Source organism: Chamaea fasciata, unplaced genomic scaffold (assembly GCF_029207755.1).
Source record: "Chamaea fasciata isolate MVZ Bird 193981 ecotype frontalis unplaced genomic scaffold, bChaFas1.0.hap1 SCAF_3, whole genome shotgun sequence".
NCBI classification, from domain to species: Eukaryota; Metazoa; Chordata; class Aves; order Passeriformes; family Sylviidae; genus Chamaea; species Chamaea fasciata.
In genome coordinates this window covers 37870906-37885139 of record NW_027094088.1, presented here as the reverse complement: position 1 = coordinate 37885139, position 14234 = coordinate 37870906, and the positions used below count along the sequence as shown (strand labels likewise).

At 38.9% G+C, this 14234-nt stretch overlaps 1 protein-coding gene across 1 annotated transcript; it reads left to right on the top strand.

The window, feature by feature from the left end:
* The first annotated feature begins 22 nt into the window (after positions 1–22).
* Positions 23–14016, top strand: LOC136287517 (uncharacterized). Its single transcript, XM_066180300.1, has 2 exons — positions 23–167; positions 12870–14016. Exon 2 carries the CDS (start codon positions 13015–13017, stop codon positions 14014–14016), a length of 1002 nt encoding a protein of 333 aa, XP_066036397.1. The 5' UTR covers positions 23–167; positions 12870–13014.
* The last annotated feature ends 218 nt before the right edge of the window (positions 14017–14234 follow it).

Here is a 14234-nt window from a genome sequence, read left to right as displayed (position 1 = left end):
CCTCCCCAGTACGGCGCATGCGCGTTCAGGGCCGGCCCACCCCGCCCGCAGTCGCGCGACCCCCCAGGGCGGCTCCAGGGGACGCGCCCGAGCGCCAGGCGCGGTCGGCACGTGCGCGCGCGTGCACGCGTCGCCCCTCTCCTCCCCGGCGGCCGCCGCCATGATCGGTGAGTGAGCGCGTCAGGGAGCGGGGCGAGCCCGGATGCGGATCCGCCCTTCCCTCCCCGCCCCTTTCCTCTCCGCCCCTTCGCTGCTGTCACTGCGGCCACTGCTGTTGTGGCGTCTGCTGTCGCGTCGGCGGCCCTGGCGGCTCTCGGGGGCTTCCTCTCTCCGCTTCGCCTCGGTCACCGCCCGTCTCCCCCGGTGCCTCGGCAGGGCGGGGGCGAGCCGGGGCTGCCCGCGGTGTCCGCCCGCTGCTTAAGCCGCTCGGGGCCAGAGTGCTGAGAGGGGTCACTGCCCTCCTGTTTCACCCCCGTTGGAGAGGGGTAAAAAATCTGGCCAAGCCTTGTCATTTTTGAATCGCTTTTTTTATTCCTTCCCAATATATCGATTATAAATGCTTCTAGGCAAGGTTTGTGTGGTCTGCGAACTTTTTTTGGCCTTGCCAGCATATATACGTGTCACTGGCCTGGCGTGGTGCCTGGTGTCGACCTGGAAAAGAAGCAGCTTCCAACACCCCATGGTGTTGGGAGTGTGACCCCTTGGTCCTTGAGCTGCTTTCTGCAGCCATCCAGTGCCGGTGTGAAGCGTGACTCGGTTCTTCCAGCAGTGGGTTTTCTTCTCTTCCTTGAAAGATTAATCCATACCTGGGGAGTTTAAAAGTACAGGAACCGTTTTGTAGCCTTCCTTTGAATTTCTCAGTTTTGAGAATTATTTAAAGTAAAAAATGTAGAGGATGCACATGCATTTTAGCAACTCTTTGCCGTCCTCAGGCTTGCTGTTTAATCCTCAGCGTTGGTGTCATAGTTGCTGTCTACTTAAGATCTGATTAAGTTAAAAACCGTGCATTTTGTTGTGAAAATACTTACTGTTTTTAAATGGAACATCTCAAAAGTTTCCAAGAATGCTGTGGGTCTTTCAGGTATTCATTTTTTCTTAGCAGTATATGATTACAGGTGTATGGCTAATGTTCTTTCACCTTTGCTAAAGCTAAAAAGAAGGTTATATACAGTTGTCCAGTGTTTTCATTCTATATTCATATTAACGCAAATGATGTCTTTCTAGTTGTGGATTTTTTCTTACAGAACCTCCTTGTCATTTGGGCTACTTTTTTCTTATGTAGTAGACAACATTTTAAATTGAAAGCTTGGCTTAAGGAAAGCACAGAGGGTCAAGTATTCCACTGTTTTTATTTTGCAATGTCATCTGCTAATCTGATGTATTGCTGTATTATAAAAAATACATGCGTGTGCAGAACTGCAGTGTGTGTTTGTTTTTGAATGCTTCAGAAAAGTAAGTTGAGTGTACCTAAGGGACTGCCCATGTGGTTACAGAGCTGATGCCTCTAGCCCTCACACTGAAATCTAAATATTTACGTACTGCTCATGAATATAAATGTTATATGACTGAAGAATGATAATTTTATTTTCACTGTGGCAGATGGAAATTTTTGTGAATATTAATTATGAAATGTACAGACCAATTAGTTGCAAATTTAAAAACACAGCTTTACATGAGTTGCAACCTGCCCTGGTTTAACCCCAGCTGGCAACTAAGTACCTCACAGCCGCTGGCTCACTCCCTCCTCCTCTGCCTAGTAGCTGGATGGGGAGGAGAACTGGGGGCAAAATAAGAACAGTTTAATAATTGAAGCAGAGTAATAATAATACTGATGATGATAATAGTAATGAAAAGGACAGAGAAGAATAAAGCCCAAGAGAAACAAGGGATGCACAATAAAATTGTTCACTGACCAATGCCCAGTCCATCCTCCAGACCAACTCCCCGCAGTTTATCCACTGGACATGATCTGAGGTGTGGAATATCCCTGTGGCCAGTTTGAGTCAACTGTCTCCTGGCCACACTCCCTCCCAGTTTCTTACGCACCTTGTCACTGACAGAGCATGGGAAATTGAGAAGTCCTTGATTTGGCTAAGCACTGTTTAGCAACAACTGAAACATCAGTGTGTTACCAACATTATTCTCATACTAAATTCAAGACACAGCATTGTACCAGCTTCTAAGTCGAATTTACTCTGTTCCAGTATGACACTCTCCCCCACCTTCCAAAAATAAAAGAATTATCTTCAAAGTATGTGATGTGGAGACCTAGTCCAACGTCCTGCTTTGAGACTTTCTGAAAACTCTCCTCTGAAGATTTGCGAGCTGGGAATGCCATAGCAAATTTTGGGGCAGGAAGGGAAGAGTGAGATAATCATTTTTTTAACCCGAAAATTAAAAAGAATTTTCTTATGAAACACATGGTATATTTTCCAAAATGTTTCACAGTTTCATATCTCTAGAAATGTCTTATGTCCTCATAAGTTAATGCCATAATATGCTTCTACACATGATAACTCCTTTAATTTATTTTTTTTTTTTTAATTTTCTATCTTCTAAAATTTTTTCTCTCCTCACAGACCAGGTTGTATAGGCTTGTGCACATTCAGGTTTCTTAAATGGTAATTTGAATCTAGGCTGAGCTAGGTAACTGACATAGCTGGTCAGGTCATAGCTCTAATTACTTAGGGGTGTGGAAGGTTTGGGGAGTTGTTTGTGGTGGTTTTTTAAAGTTTATTTTATTTGCTTGCTAACCATTGGATCAGCTGAAAAGTGGTGTTAATGGAGTGGAGGTGATAACTTGCAGTTAGATTGGCTGAACTATTTCTTAGTCAACAGCCCTGGCAATAATGTCACATTCTTGAATACCTGTTCTGGGGTAAAAAAACCAAAAAATTAAAACTAATTTTGAGGGACAATACTGGGACAGCTTTGTGGAATTTTTCAGAAAATAATCTCTCAAAGGGCAAAAACCCCAGGAGAAGGCCCTAAACTGTTTTAAAAATGTAGAAAATGGGCTCTCTATAGTTAACAGTGGCAGTTCAGCATTTCTGTGGTGAATGAGAGATGAAGGTGGTAGTAGCGACAGGTTGCGAAGGGCTTTGACAGTGAAATATGATTCATCCAGCAGTAATCAAGTTAAGGGAGAATGGGAGCCTGGGTGAAAGTTTGAGCTATCTGGATGACCGATCACTCCTCGGTGTTGCACCCTTTTTCAATGTGTTGGTAATCTACTTTCTGCGTAAATATTTCTCATTGGTATGAAAATAACCTTGGGGAAACAAAATAAGAATAAACCCTTTCAGAATTACCCTGAATATATTTATATACATGGTACTATTATAATAATGGTACTAGTGTAGCAACCAAAGGAAAAGTAGTTTAGTAGGAATTTTCTATGTAAATATTTTGATATCGTGCTTCAGTATTGTTTGGGGTTTGGTTGGTTGGTTGGTTTTTGTTTGTTTGTTTGTTTCTGTTGGCATTTTGGTGTTCTAATGCTGTGGATAGTTCCAGTACAATACTGAAAAAATAGCTCAAGTTATAGTTCACAAGCATGTGGAATAATCTGGCTAATAGTTTCATTAAACAAAACCTAAACCTCAGAATATCGAAGGCTACTTGCATTTCAAATGTGACCTGTTTTGCTTAGTTTGTTTTGAGCTCTTTTCCCTTTTGCTAGGGTGGCTGTATTGGACTGCATGTACAGAATTGCATCATGAAACACTTTGTGTTTTATATTTTAACAGTTATTTTCCTACGAAATGCTTTGTTGTTACTCTGTCAGCAAGGTGTTACAAAGTATCATTTGAAGTAGGATATCTTCAAAGACAGCTGAGTTTTGCTAGAAATACATATACATTCTGGGTTTTGTTGTCTCCATTAAGGGAGATGAAAAGACTTTCTGCTTGGATTTCTTTTTGAAAGACAAGTAGTAAGGGGGAGGAAAAGTGGAGTGTGTCTTTCTGCCTTTTTTGGTATTTTTGGTTTTTCGGGGTTTTTTTTTTATAATGACTGCAAAATAACAGTATTACAATATCAAGATGCTGGAGACTAACTAAGCAAGGGCTAAGGATATTCTGATGCAGTGTTTTGATTTTTTCAGATAGGGCCCTACAGAAAATTGATCTGGCAGTTTCTTTAAATTACTGCCCATGCTTACTTGCATGTATTGTTTAAAAAGAATAACTGTTGCCAAATGCTTTGGTTCAGCCTATCTGTGAGATGAAAATAGAGTTTCAAATTACACTTACTGCCAGAAACAACTAGGAAAAGGCCTTTGCTAACAAAGTATGGAAATTGAAAAAAAAAATTTTGGAAAGTGTAACAGCAAGTGCTACTGCTTAAGTGTCCTTGCCAAAGTAATGAATGTCTTCTGTAGAGATGCTTAAAGCTGAAGACATTGTTTTATTCTGTTGTGATAACATTGCCTCAAAAGGTAGAGTAGTTTTCTTAACTGGAAACACATATATTACCATTTACTGAAGTAAGTTAGTTGAGCTACCACAACCAGTATCATGGAGGTCTCAGTTGTGTAAATGGTCAGGCCACAGAAGTAAACGATACCGAGAATGGCGCAGGTTCTCTAAGTTGCTATATTTAGGAGAAGCCCAAGGGAGGATAAAACCATTAGTGGGAAGTTTGTTACTTTGCCAGACAGATTTATGTAAAATAGATAAATTAATTGTTTTCAATCAATTGTTGTACCTATGTGCTGTATATCAGTATTGTTGGACTGAAAATCAACTTCTAACACAGAATGCAGCCAGTGATGTATGAAGTTTTCCCTTAAAAGAAGAAAATAAGGTAATGTAAGAAATGGGCAGCTATATAGCCAGAATTCACAGAATGCCACTACAAAGAATAGTTTGGAGGTAATTTGTTGGCAAGCTTTAGTTACATAATTGTGAGTTATTTCACAACCCAGTTTCTTCCTTCTGAACTACAGTCTGGGTGAGGCATCTTGCAAATGTTTGTGCTTTATGAGTACTTCTGATTGTTAAGTAACTAAATTTTAATGCGGTGAATCATGTCCTTTAAACTCTATAATATTCTGACAATTTTTCAGTTTCCAAATGTTGTACTTTAGGCTTCTCCGAGTCCTTCTGTATTTTGGTCAGTGCTAAAAGAGTGGAAAGATGGATGACCTTACAAAATAAGGACAAAAATCCATCAGATTTATCTGATATTGAAAAATGCATCAGCACCCTTTTGCCTGTTTTATTCTTGAGGCTGGGCAAGATGGAGAAAGAATTAGTTCATTACTGTGCACTTTTTGAAGCAGACTGAAACCTGCCTGGTTGTACTAAACCAACTTTTAAGCTGTAGCTGTTGTGTTGCGTCACTTTTCTTAATCAGCATGTTCATCTCTAGTATTGTTAAAGTTTGACCCAGGAATAAAATTGTAGCATTGAAGTTGTTTTTTGAGGCGTGTGGAAATAACTGAAATATTTGCCATGTTATTAAAAATTCTCTGTTAAAATGTCAAGAGACAAAGAATCTATTAGGTTCTCTAGCCATCACTCAGATATTAAATTTGATGATAGTGATCTTAAGGGTAGAAATTAATGCAGAATTAATCATGAAACTGCCTTTTATTTCATGCCCTTGAGCAATTTGTACAGTCGTAGCTGGTATTTGTGCTGGTAAACATGCATCTTTTCTGGAACAAGGCAGTCTTATTAATGATTTCTCACGAATTCACCCAAAAGATTGCATAATTAACTTGTCACAATTATGATATATTAAGTACATGGTAGCTTTATGTGGTGTCTTTTTTACAGTGGCTACATGCCTATAATGGATAAGTCACAAAATCTTCAGCAGTTGCTTCTCCATATATCACAGTGCCTTCTAAAACAGTGGCTTCATAAATTATGTGCTTCAGAGAAATTAACTCTGCTGTTTTCCTGAGTTTTTTATTTCTAAGTAGTTATTTTTTTAATGGCAAAAGCTCACTCTTGCACTTCAGAACTATTTGAGGCTGTCTGCAGAATATGACACCTCTAATCATGCTAGAAATTTCAATGATAGAAATTTTGAAACTCTTGACTCAAAAACTATTCAAAAGCTTGTTCATGCTCTCTTATGACCTCTGAATTTGTAATATTATATGTCACTAATGTCTTCTCCATTTACCTTCAAAGAGAGAAAACAATGACATACACATATCTAAAAGTGGGTCATTAAACATGTCCAAAATAAATTTTCTGGATTCTGCAGTTTTTACCATACCTCTTGTCTTTATTCCTGTTCTGACTGTTGAGGAAGACTTGATTTTCTACCCTTGGCTGATTTGAGCTAAGTTGAAATGATGAAAGAAAGGTGGTTACCAAATGAACATGTTCAACAAGTGCTATGCCATTAATGTCTTCCTTTTTAACCCTGACTTTGGAAATCTAACCTATGGAATTGTGTGTTTATTTTCTGAATATTTCAAAAGTTCTTTCCTTATGTATTATTTGTCCCTATAGCGTAGATCTGTTGGTAAGAAAACAAGAAAAATATTGTTTGTGCTTTGTTTTATTCCATGGGTTTTATTCTTCTTTTGACATTCCCTAATGCTTTGGGACACAGTTTGTTTTTACATCTATGCTCTAAGCCTGGACCCCTCAGCTGAGAAAAGAAGAAAAGCAAAGCATTAAGAATTTGATTTATTGTTTAAGAATTTCAGAAGCTGATAAAGATGAATGAAGATCCTAATTGAGGAAAGAGCTTGTCATTACATGGTAGTTTAAAGGACAGCAAAATTATAATGTATTAATGTATAGGAAATGAAAGCACAGCTTTTTAGAAAGTAGTTGCAATCAAAAACTGTTGGTTGTGCTGTGTCTTTTGTGAAGGTGGTATGAACAATGCATTTGTTGCCACAAAAATTGGACATGATCCTTTGCTTTAGTTTATCTGTTGGGAGTGGGGTTTTGTGTACTAAGTTAAAATAGGCTTGTGCACTAAGCTTGCTCTTTATGACATAGAAGGACACTGAAGCAAATTTATTTGCATTTGTAAATCATTTGTGATATGTAAAAACCACAAACAAAAACCATAAAGTTATCTTTCCAGTAACAAAAATGTGCTTGCTTTGTTCACCACTGTTGTGATGATCAGTGTGAATGTTGTTTTGTTAAAAGTGTAAAGCTTTCCTATATTATGATGTAATTCCTCTACTTCCTTTTATTTGTTTGGTTTTTGGTTTGTTGTTCTTTTTTTTTCCCCCCAGTGTCTTCCTGTCTGTGCTGCTGTTTTCTGTATCTTCTGTTTAGCATTTGTGAATGTCTTGCTCAGGGAAGAATTTCCCCTCTTAGTTCACTGCTTCTGTTTTTTTTTTATTTTTTTTTTTAAGTGAATTTAGACAACGGAACTGTATTGTGATCTATTACTTCAGATTTAATAACTTTCAGTGTATAGAGCTAACAATATTTAGCTAAATCCACAAGAGTAAGAATCACAAGAAACTGAGATGCCCGGGCTCTTTCAGGCCCATTGTGTGAGGTATTTCTTTAAGACATCCTTTCCATTAATGGAAACATTTAGACCTTCAAAGGTCGAGGAACAGTGTTCAGCTACTTTTTGTCATAATAATTTTACTTGTGAATTTTCATTTTTTTTAAATGTGCCAATCCAGTAACGTTTTGGTAATGTGCTTTCATCTCATGGAAAAATTATTTTTCATTTTCTTCATTGGTATTAAATTAAAGGACCATGAATGATGGAAACAAAAGTGGTTCATATTGCACATCATATTACATCTCTGGCATATGGTTCTCCTTTCAGTTTTAATTTTATTTGATGAGCTGAAATATTTTTGGTACATTTATGTTTACATTTTTTCCCTTTTCTGATATAGTGTCCTCTGTGGAATACTCTCAGTGGAAACATATGTTCAGAACTTCAAAGTAATTACACTATTACTAAAAGCTTCATAATTAGATTACTGAAACTAAATGTTGAAAAAATTTGATTTTCCTTTATTGAATCATATCAATTTCATTCCAATCTGCTTTCTGGCTGATTGAAGAAACATGGTAGGACAAAGTCAAAGCCTGAGTAGAATTTCTTAAGTCTGGTATAGACCAGTTCCTGAAGAAGAAAAGGGAGGAGCTTAGAGCAGTGTTTAGTCTGAGAGCAAGATTAAAAAAAAAGAAAAGATAAATTGCCATTTTAATAGTAAAATTTTAGTGGCAGGTACCTCTGCTTGGCAAATTGAATTGGTATAGTTGAAGCATGAGCTTGTCTCTCTCTGATAACTGACCCTATTTCTCATCAGTGATGGGCTCAGTTTGTGTCTAAGCTACTTTGTTTACAAAATATTGCCCTTATTGCCTGTTATCTTTCTCTAAGAGTGAATTTGTTGTTGTGATGAAATGGGTGTAGCTTGTGTTGAAATAAATGCTTTTTACTGCTGGGAACAGTTCAGGGCTACAGTCCAAGATATTGATGCAACAAAAAAACAAAACCCCAAAAAACCGAAAACAAAACACTCTTCCCCCTCCCCCCCCCCCCCCCCCAACAAACAAAAAAAGTCATCAAAAGCTGTAACTATAGAACTATACCTCATCTGCCTTCTTTGTCTTTTGTAGCTCATCTGGAAAATATGGGGTCTCTTAAGAACAGGAGGTGTTATCTTAATGGTCCTGAACAAAAACACTGTGTCTGTTAGGTCTCACAAGGCCCTGGTGTATTGGTCTGTTGACATGCTTCATATTTTTTCTTCAAGCTCTATGAAGCTAAAGGCTAACCTTTAAGTTGATTATTTTTTACCCACTTTACATAATTTTAGGATATTTTATTCACACTAACTCTGCTCCTGTTTGAGATTTGGCTTTAGCCTGGTGTGTGCTTTATGTAGACAGTTGGTGTTCTGAGGCTCATAAATTCAAAACTTGGTTAATGATTAATGTTTTGAATTTTAAAATTTTTGTGGTTTGTTTTCATAGTCTACTTTTCATTCTGCTTGCCCGTATTATACACAATAAAATGGCAGATGAAGCTGAAAAGTTTCTTTTACAGTACTTCTAACAATTTCCATTAGAATTATCTTGTTGGAAGCAAATATCCCATCTGGTTTAGTTTTTAACACAGCAAAACTCCATAGTGAGCTATGTGCTGGAGCCTGGCTGAATTCCATACAATGAGACTCTTGGCCCTAAGCAAGATGAGCACAATCTGTTTCCCTTATTTCTAATAAAGGAAAAGGAGAGTTTCTTAATTTGCTTCTTTGTTTCATTATATTTACATTTTATGCTTCACTTTCTTAGAATAGCTGCTTTCCTGCTGTTATCCTTTCTTTTTTTTTCAGTACAGGTAAAATGAAAACACAGCCTTATAAAAGTCCTGAGTGCTGCTCTGAAATAACATTAAAACTCAAAATTTCCAAGTATGGCATGGTGCTTTGGCCGCGTCAATCTCATAAAACACCTGAAGCTCAGAAGTACTTGGAGCTTTTTCTGTTTTCTTGTTCTTCAAATAAAAATAAGACTTAAGTAATACATACTAAAATCAATCACACAGTTGATCCTAGCACTGCTCCTAAAGTTTACCTGTGCTGTCCAAATTTGGCTTCCTCAGCCCATAACTTTATGTGGCCCTTTGTACCTGTGAATTATTGAGTCACATATACTTAACACCAGCTGATTTTACTGTGTGTGTATGCAACTCTGCTTAGGAGTTATGAAATCGCACCTCTGAATTAGGCTCTGGAGTAAATTTGCTTTTTTTTTTTTGTTATAGATACAGAGACAAAAATAATGCCACATTTAAAAATAAATATCACATACTTTAAAATTGTATTTAAAACTACACAATTATTTTAATATTACATGAAATAAGTGAATATTTTCTGTATTAACATACTTTTGCAGAGATTTTGGGTTCTTGGGTAATATCCTGATGGAAAATCCTGTAACTTGCATCAAAGTGAGCAGGCTGTTTTGGGACACCTGCTTCTTAAAATTATGTCATGAACACATCTGGGATGTTTTTTTTTCCTTCTCAGTTGTGTAGAGTTTTACATTAAAAATGCCAAATAATATTCAAATACTACTAATAGTCCTTGTTTATGGTATAAATTGTATTTGGTGACAGACTGAAAATGTTTCTCATGATGTACTCCACTTTGGAAAGCCTGGCATTTCCCTGCTTTCATCTGTCAGTGACAACAGTTGCAACATATGTTGTCCCTTCCTGATTTTTCAACATTAAGAAGTCAGTAGCTCTTTTTAATGTAAATAAACTGGAAAAAATTAAGCACTCTCAATGGGTAATAGTAGAACTGTTGCTGTAATTCTGATAAGAGCCTAAGATGTGCTTGTGTATCACTATGTGCAGTGGGTACTCAGCATCAATTCCTGTTTCATTTTAAATGTGTTATTTTAGAACTGTTCATATAATCAGTTTCCTGATCTAGGAAAGCAGACAGCAATAAACTAGTTTGGGATACAATTGCAACACATGAAAAAAATAAGATAGTTGATTTCATGTGAATACAGCTTTTGAAATTTAGTTCAGTTCTAGACATGAATTAAAGTAGGCAGCCCTTTGAGGACAAAGGACCGTGCACGGGGAGACTTCCCATTTACTTTCCCATTTGTGTAAAGGGGGCATTAGGAAAAAACAGTCAAAACATTTGGGTTTCGTGTTTATCTACGTGAAGCTGTTGTGCACACTTGCTCTGTGTTGTTACTAAAAAATCAGACTCTGTTAACAATGATGTTACAGTCAAAGGAGACAGTGCTGATTTCTTCAGAAGGAGAGTTTGGATCACTTCCATTGGTTTCCAGCTGGATTTAAAAATCAACTTTCTTAGAAGAAACAAGTGACTTTTTGACAAGGTTTCTCAACTGTTTCCTCCATAGGACAGTAACAAAATTCTGTTTGTCCTTGGTGTTTATGTCAGGAAACACAACCAACCTGGGCTACTACGTTACTGAACAGGGAGCTAGTGAGAGACGTCAGGAAGTAGTTACCTGGTAGATGATACAGAATCAGTACCCAAAAGCCTGACCTTCTTTGTTTTCCCCAGCATTATTTGTCTTTAAAAGTATGTACATAATGTTTCTATGGAATGATGATACAGCCACAAAGACAAGCATCTGTCCTTGTATTTTGAAAGTACAGCAGTGAACTGCTTAGGGCCATGCACCTCTGAGGCTTTGCCCTTTCAAGCTTTTATCTGTGTTGGACACTGACTGCAAATTACAACAAGCCACTGACTAATACCTTATTTCTTAATAACAAAATGTGCTTGGGGGGGTACAAAGAAGTTAAAACACTAACTGTGTTCTCTTGTTATTTTTAAAACTAAAAATAAATGGATTTTGAATTTTCATACAACTAGAATTTTTTGTGCATAGGGCATTATTTTACTCAGCAGACTAAGCTTTTGACGTGGACTTGCTTTCTTTCTATGCCAGAATTACTAAGTTTTTAAGGATAAAGCTGATTTTTTTCCATGGTGGTTTACTGATGCATCAAAGCTAATTTTGTTCCATTCAGTAAATTACAAAATGTGTGTCTAGTCCCTATCTTAATGTATTTATATTGAATGCCACTTTTTTCCCTGAATCTGTCCATATAGTTAGTCATGTGCATTGAAATCCAAAAGTTACATGACAGAATTCTGTAACAACCTTCTGTTATGTGACCAGGAAGAATGAAGTCTTGCAGTCTTAATGTATTATAATTGGTGTGGACGGTAACTGCTTTATTAGTAGGTATTTTTAACTATAGTTAAATGTGTTCCAATTCCAAAGCATAATATTTTTGCATAATGCATTTGTTTAATGGGATGTACTTAGTTTAATCCTTAATTGAAGTACAATATTCTTGTTCAAAGGGTGTATTTCAGAGTGATGAGAGCATAAATAGTTCTTATGTCGTATAGCTAAATGTGTGGAAATGTGACACTTCAAATCTGCAGATAAATCAAATTTCATTAGTGTCCTGGGTTGAAGTATATTCTATCACCATCTTCATGAACTGTTGAAACCAGGTGAGGCAGTGCTCCCTGCCTCCCCCACCCTGGACTATCTCCTGTTCATGGGCCCATCAGGCCTTATCACATGACTCACCATCCCATTGTGCAATGCTCCACCCAGAAGGAGGAACCAAGCATTCCAGCCTGAATATAAGCTGAGACTCTGAACACCAGAGCAGCGCTTACCTACTGGACTCCCAGAGGACAAGAGCTACTGCTGGATCTTCAGACCCATTATTTCTACAGGATCACCGCTTCAACAGAACCACTCTGCTTGGACTGCTACCACCATAGGGTGTCAGGTTGTATTCTGTCTTTGTCAGTGTTCTTGTACTACTGCATTTATTTATTTATTTTGATTTTTTCCCTATAAAATTCTAATTCTGACTTACAGTCTCCCACTGGTTTGATTTCAAACCAGTACATATTTTGGTGCCCAATGTGGGGCACGACCTGAGAGAAAGTCAGAGTTACAATTTTGTATTAACAGGAAAAGTATTCACCATGGTGCTTGGCTTGTCTATATGGGTGTTGTATCTTGCTCTCTATATTTTCCCTCACACGGGGAACTACCTGCCTGTCATATTGCTCCTGTTGAGACCAGGGAATGGTATGAGAATTGCTTTATTGGTTTATTATGTTTATTGTATGATAACCTGCGAGGCAATGCATACCATTCAGAATATATACTCCATTTTGTTTACCTATCCTAGTCTGGGCTGCTATGTCTGGAACCTCCTCAACAATTGCTCCCTGCCGCTGGTGGGAAGAGTAGAGAGTGGTTTCTTCCAGCCTTTCAGGCCAGGCACAGCCGTTTTTGAAAATGCTGAGTTCCCTCTAGATGTCAAGGATAGTATAGTGTTTTTATTGGTTCTGCTTTGTCTTTTCTGCACAGCCTGTACCATGCTTAGAGTCAGAACGCTTGGTGTGGCACATCATCCTCAAAAGAAGAAAGAAAGCAGAAAAGCAACAGCATCCATGTCTACGCAGACAGTCACAGAGGATGAAAGAACCAAAAGCAAAGAAAGCAACAGCATCGCATGTCTACGCAGACTGACCCAGAGGAGAGAGAAACCAGAAGCAAAACAATAGTGTCCAGGTCTACGCAGACTGTCACAGAGGAGGACGAAACCAAACATGCCCTCAGCATCTCCACACAAACGGTTACCAAACCAGAACGGCCTAAACCAGTAACAGTTGCCCCCGTTCAGAAGAAGAAATCAAGGAGCAAATCAGCCCGCATAGTGACTGACGAGGAGGTGGCAGGACCTTTGCACTCAGCAGAAGTGGCAGAGCCAGAAATCATCACTCGCTCTCTATCCCTGGGTGAGCTGCATGACCTGCAGAGGGAATTCACCCGCCAGACAAACGAGTCCATCCTGACCTGGCTGCTCTGCATCTGGGACACTGCAGCCGATGACACCATTCTGGACAGAAGTGAGGCCAAGCAACTGGGATCCCTGTCCTGGGATGTGGTCATTGACCAGGGGATTGGGAGAACCCAAGAAACTCTCAGCCTCTGGCGGCGATTGCTGACAAGTGTAAAAGATAGATACCTTTGCAAGGAAGACCTCCAGGTGCACCAAGGAAAATGGAGCACGATGGAACAAGGTATCCGATGCCTGAGGGAACTGGCCGTGCTGGAGATCATTTTCTCAGAAAATGAGAGATTTCCTAAAAGCCCAGATGATGTCCAGTGTACATTGCAAATGTGGTTGAGATTCGCACGCCTTGGACCAGAGATGTACTCCCGTTACCTGGCAACGCTGCAATGGAGGAAAGGCAAGGACAGAGTGGGCGTCTTGGTCAATAAACTAAGAATCTACGAGGACACTGTCACCGCTCCGTTTCGTACCCATGTCTCGTCTGTGGAGACACAGCTGGCTGAGCAAGTCTGGAGCTTGATTGAAAAGAGCCATTTAGAAACTGAAAAAGGAACTTCAGGAAGGAATTTACCACATCTCTCCAGAACCAACAAGAGTGTCTACCATCAGGAGCAGGCGTACCCCAATCAGGGAGAGAGGATACACTCCACAAAGTAACCTCTGGTCTTTCCTTCGAGAGCATGGAGAAGACATGAGGAAGTGGGATGGAAAACCCACCTCCTCCTTAGCAGCCCAGGTTCGTAAACTAAAAAGAGAGACAACTACCACAAGAAGCCCAACTAGAGTCAATGCTGCTCTAGTCTCTCAAGGACAAAACACCAGAAGGTATAGGAATGATAATATGACTGATCCTCTTGAAGGGACCTCAGGAGCAT

Excerpts from the sequence above, each read along its gene's own strand:
- LOC136287517 (XM_066180300.1), top strand. The coding sequence starts at position 13,015 with ATGTCTACGCAGACTGACCCAGAGGAGAGAGAAACCAGAAGCAAAACA.